The sequence below is a fragment of the Paramisgurnus dabryanus genome, chromosome 5, assembly GCF_030506205.2.
Source record: "Paramisgurnus dabryanus chromosome 5, PD_genome_1.1, whole genome shotgun sequence".
Lineage (NCBI taxonomy): Eukaryota > Metazoa > Chordata > Actinopteri > Cypriniformes > Cobitidae > Paramisgurnus > Paramisgurnus dabryanus.
In genome coordinates, this window is record NC_133341.1 from 21,205,474 (window position 1) to 21,221,013 (window position 15,540).

The window sequence follows — 15,540 nt, forward strand, 5'->3', positions numbered from 1 at the left end:
TATATGCCAGGATTGGTCGGCTCTATGCCTCATCATGCCTCATTACAACTAATACTGCTGCCTCATTCTGCTGAGTAGCGTATTGCAATTAATGTCATCTTGTAAAGATATCCAAAAGTTAGTTATATGTCTAAAGCACTGCCGGTTTTTCTCACCGGGGTTTCATGGCGATTTGCAGAAATAAGTGTTATACTGAAAGGGCCCTGTCAGAATTCGGACTGAGCTCGATTTCACCCCGTTCTTTCACAAGCTTTCCAAAGAGAAAAAAAATCAGCCTGCGGCAAGCTTGTGGGTCGCCCGAAAAGCATCTAGGTTCCAGGCTGGGCAAACCAAAACAGACCAGCCACATGCTGTTAGTAAACTGTCAATCTTGACGTGGGGCTGGTATTGAATGTTTTATCTGCGAACTGCTACAGTATCAAACAGAGCGAGATGCCATTAGGTTTCATAGTCATGCGATCTGAGATGACACCACAAAGCCCTGTAGATTTTGTATTCATGCTTCAAGGCTAGGTTTACATGACAATGATGCGGTAAACAACACATAGTACAAATGTGCTTTTATCCAAAGCGACTTACAATGTATACATTTTTTATCAGTATGTGGGATACCTGGGAATCGAACCTAAGGCCTTTGTGTTCCTAATGCAATGCTTCCGATTGAGCTAACCTTGTATGTCTGTATGTAAAATGGGTTTTATTGTGTGCTTGTGCAATACGTTTGGCTGTGCACCCTAGGGATGGATGGGGTAATGTGGGTGAGATGATACACAGCACAATGTTGCCCCACCTCAATGCCTCCCATTGAAGAATGACATTTTGGAGTTTGCATAAGTGTCAGGGTCTGTATGTTAGAAAAAGAGCAAAGTTTACCTAAATGTCAATGTGTATATGTGTGTGAACAATATGTGATTAGCGCAAAAAAGTGTGTCAGCCGGTAAACGCAAGCATGTGAGATTATGTTACAGTATGTCTTATGTGAACTTTCACACACTAGACTATTTATACTGTAGCATATGTCTTATTATAACATCACAGCAAAGCATCGAATAAGAACTGAAGTGTCTGCTGTGCGACGCTCGAAACCCTACACTTGATCATGAGCTGTTAAACTGACCTGGTGTCAGTTTTAATCAGACTCATCTGTTATGTTAACACGAGATGAGTCTCAACTCGATTTGGCACACTTAACCCATCCGCCCCAGTCATTATTGCTTCATTACAAAAATAATAGGCGCTACATGTATTAGACACGGATAGCATAATGCCGTAAGCACGCTATCAATAGCTGACTAAAAGACAATGATACTCTAAAAGTGTAATTACAACCAGAGCAATAGGATGAGGTTTTTTAATATTCAGTTCATTAAAGTGAATGAATGCTCTATTACCCTAAAAAATGCTGGGTAACCCATGGTTGGGTAAAATATGGCATTTTTTAAGGGTTATGACATCAGAAATAGCTCCTTAAAGGGATACTACAGCCAAATATCAAAATTAGTTCATGATTTACTCACCCTCAAGCAATCTGAGATACATATGTCCACCTTGCGATTCATGCAAGTTTTAGCGTATTGAGCGCTTGTTGCCATGGCTACGTTGCGCAGTCCAAGATGTTGTCATTACCAGAAGCTAGATATTCTAGTTTATAAAGTTTAAAATGAAAAGTTTGCTTCCAAAACGCAATAAATCTATTTTGACTAATTTCGGTAAAAACGTGTTTTCTATACCAAGAAAGTGACAAGATGAAAACCACTATTTTCTGTTACAAACTTTTACACAGCATCTTTATGTTATAATAACATAAACAAATTTAAATCCATAATTTGCTTTTCAAATATGTATTATAAATTTTTTTTTTTCAAAATGCTATAAATCTATTGAATCAATATATAAATGTGCAATTATCTTTGCCATTTTATATTAATTTAGTTGACTAGTGGTATACACTGATTTAAAAAAATAACATTAATGGCATTAATCAAAACACTTACTTACTGTCATAAGAACACTGTCATTGCTCTGGTTATACTTGGGACGTCGTCGCTGAACTTTTTTCACAGCAATCATTTTGTCGTTATTATTTTGTTTTTGTTTGTTTGTTAATCACGAAGTATAAGATGAGGAAAACTAGGATTCTGTGTGCATTCAACGTGCTGCCATTGTTGTTTACAGTGTGTGGAATGGTGCGCTGTGATTTGTTGAGCGGATTTATTGCATTCTGCAGAAAAGGAGGAGTGGTGTTTATTGCGTTTGGGAAAAAAGGGAAAAAAAGATGACAGAATAACTCGGCTGACATCAGATTTTGTGTAAAATTAAGAATTTACTTTTAAATACTGACCTGATACAATACTGATTTTGCCGGTAACTCATTTAAAAAAAAATGCTGTTTATAGTGTTTTGTGACCAAACTCTACTTCAAATATATATATTTTTCTTACAATATCGCATTAATTACTTGCAAAATACCTTTATTAACCCCTTGGAGCCATGTAAAATTACTTCTGTGAAGGATAAATGCACTTTTTTGGGCTTTAAGAAGTTGTTACCTGAACCATGTTTTCTCCCATTATAAGATGATGGACATATATATTTTGGATTGAGTGAGTACATCATGAGGTCATTTTGATATTTCTGATGTCATAACCCTTAAAAATAGCTTTATGGTTGGGTTTGTCCATATTGTACACTACCATTGGTTAAAACAGACCAACATGTTTAGGGTAGTAGACCATTCATTCACATTCACCCAAAAACATATATTCTGTGTTCATTTACTTTTAACCTTCTTTTTTCTGTATTCAGTCAATAATATTATGTATGTGTTCAACATTTTCATTTTGGGTCCTATACCTTTAAGGTAATAATTGGAAATGTTCATATTTTACCGTCTCACAAAATTATGTACCTATAGTCGCGTAATTTTTAAAATCTTTTTCATGATACTGTCACGAATTTCCGAGTTTTTGGTAAACGTATCAAGAATTTATGTTTATGTGTCATTGTTACGTATTGGTTACTCAACTGCTTTTTCCTATTTTCAAACCATTTTTGCTTTGGTTTAGGGTTAGATTTGGTGTTTGCGTTAGGCTTTCACTTTAAGAATTCAGATTTTTTTATATATTTCTACATTTTAAACCATTGTCGCCTGGCGTTTGGGTTAGAGTTGGGTTTAGATAAAGATGTCATTTTATGTAAATCTAACCTTAAACCAAACCAACAATGGTAAGAAGATAGGACAAAACAGTTGAGTTACCAATACGTGACAGAAACATAAACAGAAATTCGTTATACGATCAAGAAAAAACGCGGAAATTCGTGACAGTATCACTAAAAAGAATAAAAAAAAATATGTGACTATGGGTACATAATTTTGTGAAACTGGGCTGATTTTACAGTGCTTAATTACTCTGTTATCCATGTGTGAAGTTTCAGTAAATCTGAAATCACAACTTTTTATTTAGAATGAGCTGGTGTTGATAGATGTTGGTGAGTTGATATCGGTATTAAGCACCAACAACTTGCCGTGCTTTAATGATCTCCCACTCAATGCATCTAACCTCAAGTGGCTTTGAAGATGCATATGCCTGTTTTATTTCCTGCGTGCTTGTGACAATCGTGATGTTGTTAGTTCTCACCTGTATGCTGCGAAATATAGTGAAATATACAGCAAAGCGGAAAATGGATCTGTTAGCTTCCATACCCCCTGGTTGAAACATCAGCGAATAGGCTTGATATCACAGCTTAACTGCGGTGTGAAAGGCAGAGTGATGGAAGAGAGGAGTTTGGGGGAAACGTGAAATGAGTTTTAGGCAGTGGGAGACAGAGAGAGAGAGAGAGAAATGGTGGATTGCTTGAAGGAACATGTCTGGGGCTTCAGAAGTGGCCTCCGTTACTAACTAATGGAAAAAAGCGTCCACTTTTCACTGACAGCGGTAAAGGGAGTGAGACAAAGAAATATAACAAGCACACCGGGAAGATATGAATGTTTCACAAAACAGAATGCGGGTGAGATATAGGTAGAGCTGAAAAACGGGGGATTGAATAGTACAAAGGATCCAACAAAATAACAGCCATCAAGGGGGAGATGAAGTAAAAGTAAGACAGTGGGTAGTGTTTGAGGCAAAGGGTAAAGCCCAATTAATGATCCAGCTACGCTGTATGCGTAGGCTGTGCATAGCTCTGTGTTGCCTGAGGCGCACTTTCAACAAAAATGTAACAACGTGCCCATTCTACGCGGACTGTTAGCACTGTGATTGGTCTCCTAGAACCCCTCCCGTAAGATCAAAAAAGATGTCGTTTCATGGCCAGTATAAAATAGAATTTCATGGCTGGTAATTTTGGCATGTGTGGCAAAAATTTAGCTTTAGACCCTTGCTGGTGGATGTTCATAGCATCTTTAAAGCAACAACAAAAAAAAGAATTATTCGACTTGCAGAGTTATCTCCACTTCTAACAGACCTGAACCCTACATTATGTCAGCCTTGTGCTTTTTATACTACAGCACTTAAAATTAAACAAGAACTTTAACTGAGATCTGCATACAAACCAGATTTTCAGATCAGTAGTCCCACTATTTAGAAGATTAGTAGTGATTGGTGTTTGTTCTTGTAAAGTCATTGTATTTAGCCTTGGGCAAGATTTTTAATTATGTTGGCTTTAATGGTCTTTAACTTTTTTTATTCTCTCTCTGAGGACCATGGTGCTCTTAGGACAATCCAAGGTGTAGTTGATGTTGTTTCTTCAATAAAACAATAAAACCTATTTTAAAACCCTTTCAGCCATACTAAATTGAATCATAGCTTTATTATAGTAAAAGTGCAGTAATCATGTTTCTTTGATTCTACTGATAACTATTTGTAAACCATGAGTTTACTACAAAAACACGAATTAACCTTTATTAAGTCTCATATGGACATAAAATGCAAGTCCTCAGGTGACAGTCAAAAAGGCAGATATACAGGGGACATAAAAATGAAGAGTTTGGTCCAATACGCAATAAATCCATTTTGACTAATTTCGGTAAAAATGTGTTTTCTATACCAAGAAAGTGACAAGCTTAAAACCACTATTTTCTGTTACAAACTTTCACATAGCATATTTAGGTTATAATAACATTAAAAATTCAAATCCATAATTTGATTTTCAAAAATGTATTATAGAAACGTATAATTTTTTCCACAAAATGCAATAAATCCATTGCATGCAAGCTTTTATTCTATTGAATCAATATATAAATGTGCATTCATCTTTGCCATGTTGTATTCATTTAGTTGTATACACTGATTAAAACATGAATGGCATTAATCAAAACATTTACTTTGTCATATTAAGAACACTGTCATTACTGCTGTCATCCTTGGGACGTCATCACTGAACTTTTTTTCAGCGATCAGCTGTAAAATGGTTTGGTCCTGCTCAATTTTTGTTGCCTTCAAGTAAAATAATAGAAAGTTTTTTATAAGATCCCCTGGGGTCAATGTGTTAGCTTTGCAGAAGCTTGATCCTGTCGTGTGAGAACAAGCAACAGCTGGCATTTTTCCTTCACCCGAGTGCCTTACGTTTCTTCCCCGCCACAGAAAACCACCACAGGTTTATCAATGCCATCAAAAGTATTATTTTGTTTTTGTTTGTTTGTTGATCATGAAGTGCAAAGTAGATGAGGAAAACTAGGATTCCATGTATATTCAAAGCACTGCCATTATTGTTTACAATGCGTGGAATGGTGCGCTGTGATTTGTTGAGCAGATTAATTGCATTTTGCAGAAAAGGAGAAGTGGCGTTTATTGCATTCGTTCTATCATTCTATTGAACAAATTTGACCCCGTGGGTTCTCCAGGGTTAATGGCGTTTATCGCGTTTTGGAACCAAGCTCTTCAAATGAATCCCAACAGCTTTTGATAAAATATTGACGTCTTATGGAGTTGATGTAACCATCGCTTGATGCAAGAAACGTAACATTGTTTACAACATTATCATTGGATTTGTTGAGAATTCACACAAAGTTTTAGACATGCTATGGACGTTTGGCAGAGGCAGTATAGTGGTAATAATGTTGCAAATAGCTTTCAGTTTCTTGCACAGACTGATCGATCCATTTATATATATCAGGAGCTATGGGGATTCATTTTGTGTCACCTGTTTCTGCTTTTTAGACTTTTTATGAATCACCAAGGACCACGGTTTTAGTTAAAAATCTTTATTGTTCTTCTGGGGAAACCATGTGACCTAGATTGATGGCTTGGGGTAAGTAAATCAACAGCAAATTTTCATTCCTGACCGAACTAATCCTTTAATTGTTAATTTAAATAAAGATTGATGCCGAAGGTTCTCTGTAACAAAACTCAACACTTTAGGGGAACACTTCAACACTTTTCCTTACTCTGAAAGGAAATATTTCCAACAATATACTGAAAACTGGTAAAACCTGTCGAGCAGATTGCCTAAACCTTCATTTTATTAAGTTATTTTATTGTAAATCTGCCTTTAAAAACAAAACAATGTTGAAAATCAGTATGTTCAACATCACCAACCTGATCTCACAGAAATGATACGTATTTTTCAAGTTGTTTAATTCATAGCATGAATTTGTATGGAGTGAATCGATTATTATAAAAAACAATCATTTTAAACCCCAGCCCTAACCCCAACTCAAAGGGGCGAAGCAAATCGTACAAAAATGTACGAATGTGGTACGAAATATTAAGAATTAGCCACCTCATAAAATAAGTATGAATTGCAATAAGATTGCGTTAGCACCACAGATAATAATCATGCCTAATTAAAAATTATATGTGAGATATTTACATCTTTTTGAAGTCCAGGAGAGTGTACTCAGGCCAGTCGATGTAGCAGACAACCCTCCCAGGCAGCTTTTCAATATTGGAGTAGTAGTACTGGGGAAAGGCCAAGAGAAGAGCCAGGACCCAGATCACTGTGATGATCACCTTCGTCTGGGTCGCAGACATCCTCTGCTTCAGGGGATGGATGATGGCCATGTATCTGTGGGAGAGCAACAAAATCCTGTTTAAGGCTTTTAGAGAGTTTATTTGGAACAATGCTTTCATTTAATAGGCTCTTGCAAGCCTTGACAAAGAGTTCAGATCAAATAAATGTTATTTGTAACCAATTTACTTCACATTTTTTCTTCACAAGTCTTTTATATCTCCTACTATACAAAATAGCAGTGCCTTCTTTGCAAAAAAAAAAGAAAGGAAAGTTTCTGTTGCCTTAGAAAACCCTGGTGTTACAATTGACATAATCCGTCTGCATGTGGGTTTAACTCAATTCACATATTTACTTCAATTAAAGCCAATGTTATTTGTGATTGTCATTAACACATCGCAGGCCAGGCTTTGCTGGAAAGCAGGAGGTATTACACTGCATTCGGCTGTTTCCACTGTCAACACAATGGTATCATGCACACCAACATAATTCTGTCCAGCATTCAAAGATGTGTTAAATCTTCTTAAATCATTTGTCCAATATAAAGGTCTATTAAAAAACTAAATAAGAAAGGGCAGACAGAAAATCCCCCACACACATTTTACAAATGTATTGAGCTTCATTAATATTGAATTTTTATAAGACTTTTGTTCATGCTGTAAAACAAACATGTTTATTATTTTGGCTGTACAATATGAGCCCTGTAAAAACAGAGGATCTGCTCCAGTCATCAGTTATACAGACAATGAATATATATACGTGTGATTGCATTGCTTCATTCATTTATGTGGAGCACAAAGACACAGTGTAGGACTCAATGTACCGTACTGCGTTCTGGGTTTGAAGGCAAGTGTAGTCAAAGTGAGACATTTATTTTTCCCAATTGGAAACTGCGTTAGGTGAGCTTTTACCCATTTATGAGCTGTCCACACAGCTTGCTACAAACACAGTGGCTTTTAAAACACTCAAATGTTAATTGCCTCATTTAACTTAATTACATATCGGACCACAGACTATTTCTTACAGTACATCACAAGTAGTTCACTTTTGTTATGGCTTTAAATTTTTCCTATTGAGTAACAGTTTTTTTTTTTGACACCCTCCATTCCTGGGGCATGTTTCCTGTACAACATATCTCTCTGTTCAACCACTAAGGTATAGTAAAATAATAAAATATGTCCTGATATGCACCATTTGGTGTACCAGTTTGGACCTTTGAGATACAGTACAAATATATGTTCCACTGATAAACTAATATGAACTCTTTAGGTGCATTGCTTTACCATTTTTTAAGGGTACCACCCCAGTGACAGCTGGGGTATATATTGACAATTTTTCATGAAAGTGTACGACGCACCCCAACTAACAAACTAAATAGTCATGAGTCATGACTGTTTCCCAAAAGCATGGTACTGTAATTTTGTCACACATCTGCTGTTTGAACGTTGGTGGAATACTGTTTATGTTGGAATTATAACATTATGAATTCATTCAAGATCGAATAAAGGTCAGATTATATAAACATGGCATCTGAAGAGTATTTTCTCATATTTTTGTTCTCCCCTATTTGGATTTATTAATTGATGTTTCATTCAATCCCAAATTGAGCTCTTTCGTTGCTTCGGGTTTCGCGGTGTACTAGAGCTTAGACATATGCACGCTCAAAACAACCTATCCTCCAACCCATACAAGTTTATTGGTTATCTTTCACCAAATACGACCAATAGATGATTTTACTAAATTAGCGCCTCTACCGGCAGCAGGTGAAACTTAATATATTAGGGTATAAAATTATATTTTGAGGTATAATTTTGCTATCATGACATGTACTGGGACAAGATTTTTAATTTAAACCACCAAGATTAATTGTATTTTATTACACATTACACTATTTAGACATTTAGGGCAAATAACATACTCATTTAGTTATTTTATGATATAAACACAGCATACAAAACAGTCACAACTTTTAAAAAATTGACTTAAAATATTCCAAGTGTACCGAGGTCAAACATCGATTTATTTGAAGAAACGATGCAAAAGTGATGACAATCCGCTGTAAATATTAGATCCGATGTACACTAATAAAAAAACTGCCGCCAGAAGCAGCGATGATAAATCATCTATTATTGTGAAAAGGCATTGGCTCTCGTGTCTCGTGACTGATTGCATCACTATGTCAGCTAAGAATGTGAAGCGCTACTGGCTCTTGTGACCGACTACGTCATGCTGGTTTATGTTTGAATGAGATCTGACTGTGTGTTTTGATCACTGTGTTCTTCACATAAAGTAATGGTATGGCTACAGTTCGCAAGGTTTGCAACGCGAATGGTTTGTAATACTTTTATACTGTTTTAGACTGTACTTTTACTTGCATGTTGTGTTTTATATGGTTGAGAAGTGGTTGTGTTTATGGTAAGTATCTTAAAGGAATATTCAATTTTCTTAAAAGAAAAATCCAGATAATTTACTCACCACCATGTCATCCAAAATGTTGATGTCTTTCTTTGTTCAATCGAGAAGAAATTATGTTTTTTGAGGAAAACATTGCAGGATTTTGCTCATGTTAATGGACTTAAATGGACACCTAACACTTAACTCAACACGTAACAATTTTTTTTCAACGGAGTTTCAAAGGACTATAAACGATCCCAAACAGGCATAAGGGTCTTATCTAGCGTAACGATTTTCAATTTTGACAAGAAAAATAACAAATATACACTTTTAAACCACAATTTCTCGTCTAGATCCAGTCCTGAAAGCGTCAGCGTGAACTCATGCAATACGTCATGACGTCAAGAGGTCACAGAGGACGAATGCGAAACTCCGCCCCAGTGTTTACAAGTGTGTTGGAAGAGGACCGTTGCGACCTTGTTGTATGTGGGATGATACTAATTAATGTCTTTGTGTCAGTTTATTGTTCACAATGGTCTGCAAATGTGCGTTTCATGTAACACATGACCTCTCTACAGTACGTCACTACGCATTTACGTTAGGTCACGCTGGACTGGATCTAGACGAGAAATTGTGGTTTAAAAGTGTATATTTGTTATTTTTCTTGTCAAAAATGAAAATCGTTTCGCTAGATAAGACCCTTATACCTCATTTGGGATCGTTTATAGTCCTTTGAAACTCCGTTGAAAAAAAACTGTTACGTGTTGAGTTAAGTGTTAAGTGTTGGTGTCCATTAAAGTCCATTAAAATGAGAAAAATCCTGCAATGTTTTCCTCAAAAAACAGGATTTCTTCTCGACTGAACAAAGAAAGACATCAACATTTTGGATGACATGGTGGTGAGTAAATTATCTGGATTTTTTAAATGGAATATTCCTTTAATGAAACCGTTTCTACATTTACAAATTCATAAAATTAAATGTGTCTAATCTGAAGGCAAAAACCTTAAAACGTAACAACAGGTTGTATAAGCTACTCCCGCTAGAGGACACTAATATACCTTAATAAGTCACTTTACTTCATAATAAGGCGCTTGCACAAATTACTTATGAGGTCGTTATTTTTCTTGAATTAAATTAAAATACATACATTTTCGTTTGTATTTATTTGTAATAATGAATATAAATGTAATACGTGTTTCTTGCTTCTTTTACTTAAGAGTGCGATCTGTATAAATAAATATGGCATAATAACATGGGAACTATGGGAGAGCTGTATGTTGGAACGATGGTTTTGAAAACAATCGTGTCATCGAACTATGCTGGTAACGACAGAACTTGCGATCATAGTTGGCTAACGATGCTTTTGGGAAAAGCACCCCAGAACAGTGTTGATGCAGGGCTCTTGATATGAACGACTGGTGAGCAAAATGACTTGGCAACTTCTGCAAGGTTACTGTTGGCCTCCCGTTCTCATTAAGCAGTTTTCATTATTTGTATATAGAGTTTTATTAGGAGTTAATTTTTGGACCCAATAATTGCCCCACTGGGATATCCAAACGGCTTTGACATTGTTTTGCACTTAAATTTTATTGGTCTTTCTCTTACTTAGTTTCTAACTTTGCCTGTAGTCTTAACATTCACAGCTGCTCTTCATATTCACAACCTGAATAATGATCATGCAACTGTAGAGATTTTATGCATAAAATGTAGTTTTATAATTTATTTATAGACGGAGACCAATTATTAAGCAACTGTGTCCTTGTAGAACTATTGTTAAAAACATTAAATATTTAAAGAACAACAATGTCACGTAAAAATAACTCAAGGAGTACTCAAAATCTGTATGCTATTCCAAACCCATATGATCTTCTATGGAATTAAAAAGGTGATTTTTATCGCACCCCCTCCGCTCTTTCATATAATGGATGTAAAAGAGGAACATGAATACAAGGTTATGAAATTAACCTTTTGTGTTTCACAGAAAAAAAATATGAATTTAGTGCCACAGGACAACAAAACTTGGTTAAGTACATCTGATTGTATTACGCAGACAATGGTTAAACCTTACCATCTAAACCACCTACAGATGCACAGACAAGCTTACATGTGATGGACAATCCGATTGTCTTTTGCATGAATGCGTTTTCAGCCTCTCTAGTCATTTTCACTTAAAGTCATTTTGCTGAAAGACAACATAATTACATACAATGCCAGCGAAGATTGGTGACTAATGAGAAAATGAAAATGGGCTCATGGCATACTCTCCAGCGGGTGAAGAGGTCAGACACAACAGCATCAACAACATTCAAGCACATCTGTCTGACATTAGACAAGCTCAAGGCAACAGATCATGAGCCTCAACAGCACCAGGGCTAAACCAATAAGAGCAACAAGCTATAGGGGGATCGAAGACGGACAGTGTGGTTATATAATTCGAAGCTTGCGGTGCTTTCCTTTCAAATTTAGCTTTTGTCCTGTAATTTCGTTAGGAATCTTATTTGTTTTTTATTATGTGTGTGTTGGGGGTGAACCTTCGGGGCATAATATTTATTTTTACAGAGACAACGTGAAATACAGTTTAGCTGAGGGAGGTTAAATAAATGTTGATTAAAACCGGGGACCATTATTTGTGTTTTTCCAGGCAGTTCCTCTCCCGAGTTCCTGTCCTGCATGACAGTTTTAGCTAGTTACCAGTTGGCCCTTCTACCAAATCTCGCACAAAGTCGCTCTTTAGCAATGCTGTCACAGATCATCATCGGGGTGAGTGTGAGAAACCAAGAGAGATGTGAAATCTGAACAAGTAACAAACGCCTGATGGGCAAGACAGGTGAGATGTTATACTTGGACGAGACAACAGATCTTCTCTCACTGCTATTAGCAGCATGTAACACAATTACATCACAGACGGCAGGACAATGCGAGCGACAGCCTGGCTGCTGTTGGTGACTGTGAGGCAAAGCAATAATGACTCAACCGCAGCAACACAGCTGAAATCTGGGCAAAGAAAAACATATCAAGCAAGGTACTTGGAAGAGCCTGTTTTGCTATAATCATGCATGATTAACTATAGAGTGAATAAAAACTCTTGCAAGCTAAGGCAATTAAAGAGAAAAAAGTGTGTTCGTAATTGCATATCCTTGTAAATAAATACCTCCCATGCTCTTGCCTCTGCTAATACTTTATTAATGTGAACTGCTTTTATGTTTTGTTCTTTGTTGTGGCTCCAGCTTGGACCTGGTGGTTTAGGTGTCTTACACTGAATTGTCAGGAACAGAGAGTATTATTTAATTTTTCAGTCTCATATTGGCAGTTATTATTGTTATTATTCATTAGCAATTCATGGAAATTGCATAATGGAAGTCACTCTCAGATTCTCCTGAAATAATCAAAGCCAAGAACATCCAAACAACTCACAGTGCGTAATGTTAAACACTGGACCTTAAGATAAATCAAGACATCAGTACGATGTTTCTAAAACCCATGATTAATTGGCGGTGTATATATTTAAAATACGTAGTCTAGACAGAATGTGATGTTGGCTAGCTTTGCTCAAATAAATCTTCAATGATAAATGATCCATTAGTGCTCTGACAGGTATTTTCTCTGTGTAACCCATCTCTCCTATAGGTCTCTGAGGTAATAGAATAGAAAAGGCAAGTTCATGTCCACATGTATGTTTGCTGAAAAAATAGAAATCAGTAATGGTTTTTTTATAATATATTTGCTGTGTCAAAAGGTGAGGGACCTTGGAAACAGAAAAGAGTGATATTAGGTTGTACATTAAAGGGATAGTTCAACCAAAAATGAAAATTCTGTCATCATTTAGTCGCCCTCATGTTGTTACAAACCTGTATACATGTTTTTGTTCTGATGAACACAAAGGAAGATATTTCAAGAAATGTTTGTAACCAAAGCATTCAGGGACCCCATTTACTTTCATAGTATTCTTCTTTCCTACTATGGAAGTGAATGGGGTCCATGAACGTTTGATTACAAACATTTGTCAAAATATCTTCCTTTGTGTTCATCAGAACAAAGAAATGTATGAGGGTAACAACATGAGGGCGACTAAATGATGACAGAATTTTTATTTTCGGGTGAACTATCCCTTTAACTGATATCTTTGGTATACCCAGCAACACTTATTATCACTGATAAAATTACGTTTTTAACCATCTAATACATAGCAGTCTGAGCTCTGATTATTCATTATATGAAGCTGAAAAACAACAACATTGCATTGTGAATTTTATGCATGATCATAAAATACTCAACACTACCATTATATGTTTTATGCATGATCATTCTGAAAGCAATTTATACTCTGGTACTAAACATTGCTATACATTTATCATGTTGGTAACATCAGTACTTTTAAAATCTTGCAAAACTTTTCACCACTTTCTCCACCAATATGCAGTAAAACAGTTGTGCCTGCCCAGTTGGTTGAGCTTGGGAGCAAATTTTAAATGTTACTAAAGTAAACACAAACAAATAAAAATGTCTATAAATAGCTATTATTTGTCACAGAGAGGACAATTAAAAGAACTGTTGCAAAGGTAATGGCTTTGGTCCACAGAATGTCAGAATAAAAGGTACAAAATTGTACCTTTATCTGTTGCTGGGTTTGTACCACTTTTTTACCTTTATGGGTATACAACAAATTAAAATGTTGTACCTTTTGGGGTACAATATTATACCTAAAAGGAACAATTTTAGGGGTAAAGGGGGTTCATTTAAAGGTACACAATAGATCCTTAAGGTGCAGTAATGTACCACAAAAGTGCAACATTGTATACCTGTAAAGGTACAAAACGGTACCTTTGGGTACCAATGAAATTCCACCCCTATTGAATGATTTGAAACATTAATTCTTAAGTAACATGAATTTTTCATTATTTAGCCGTCTCTCTTTATCGCACCATTGGCATTGAGGAACGTTTAAATCTGGAATACATTGTTCATATTTTGTCAGTTCTAATTGCAGGCAGCCAATGGGATGTCAATTTCGCTCAGACAGGTAATGTGAAAGTTTATAGGTTGCATATTTTTATATGTGAACTGTGACGATGAAACTTACCTGTCGAGCGCAATCGCCGTCATTGAACATATACAAGCGAAGACTGCAGCTATTGGAAAGAAGTTGTGAAATCGGCAGTAATAAAGCCCGAAATACCACTCGTTATGCACTGCGTACACAAAGTTTATAACGGTGTTAAACGCAGACATGGACGCTTCAGCAAAAGCCAAGTTTACAAGGAAATAGTTAGTCACTGTTCTCATACGTTTGTGCGCCAAAATGATCCATATAACCGTGATGTTGCCAACCACAGACACGACGACAATTGTGCTGTAAGCCACTGCCCAGAGCACTATCCTCCAAACTGGTTGCACAAACTGGTTCCAGTATATATCGGTTTCATTTGCTGTAAAGTCGTCTGTCCAGTTACTTGGCAAGTCAGTGGAAGTGATGAGCGGATCCATTTCTTTAGGAAAAGAAAGCTAAATGTGATTTAAATGTTACGAGGTTTTGATAGGATCTGGTATTGATGTGCAATCTTTCATATTCCCTTGTGAGTATAAAAAATCAGGAATCTCACTTTAAATGGTTATCCACGAGTTCAAATTAGTATTCCGGAGTTGTGTTATTTGGAAAAAGATGGAAGAATCCTCTGTTCTTTCTGAGAAGACGAGAGAACAGAGCGCAACGGCTCGCTCCTTCACTTTTCCTCATCACGAGACCAATTTTAGCTCTTGGTTACACACCTCACTCCTCTGAGCGAGCGTCGCTCCCAAGCGCTCAGCGCGTGCCAAAAGAGAAGTCGCGCGCTCGAGCACAGGCGCAGATGCTGGAAGCACGAGGTTTAAAAAAAGAAAACAATCGTCGCATCTGTAATCATTTATCTCTTTAATACGATATATAATTGACATGCATATAAATAGACTGAGCATACCAGGTGTGCAATCGAAGATGTTTGGTCGCGCATAATGCATAAAGTTGTGCAAAATGAGAAATGTCTTTGTGACACGAATTGATTCATCTAAATATACCCTGGCCTGTTATTTAGAGTGCACTACGCATGCTACAGAACGCAGGTTGAGGTATATTTGGTTCTTTCAGGCATGACACGCGTGAGAAAAGTAATTTGACTGCAAGGCAATTTAAAGCCAAATGCTAAAACAAGTTGTAAAAGTTTTTA

The 15,540-nt window shown here is 36.4% G+C and overlaps 1 protein-coding gene across 1 annotated transcript in view; it reads right to left on the reverse strand.

The window, feature by feature from the left end:
* The window catches only part of tacr1a (tachykinin receptor 1a), a 35,446-nt gene extending 20,303 nt beyond the window's left edge, over window positions 1–15,143 (reverse strand). The window contains exons 1-2 of the mRNA XM_065250278.1: window positions 14,421–15,143; window positions 6,808–7,002 (exon numbers count right to left, since the gene is read on the reverse strand). Of these exons, the coding sequence (XP_065106350.1) occupies window positions 6,808–7,002; window positions 14,421–14,824 (599 nt within the window). The 5' untranslated portion in view covers window positions 14,825–15,143. The remainder of the gene's footprint in view (window positions 1–6,807; window positions 7,003–14,420) is intronic.
* Between the last annotated feature and the right edge of the window lie 397 nt (window positions 15,144–15,540).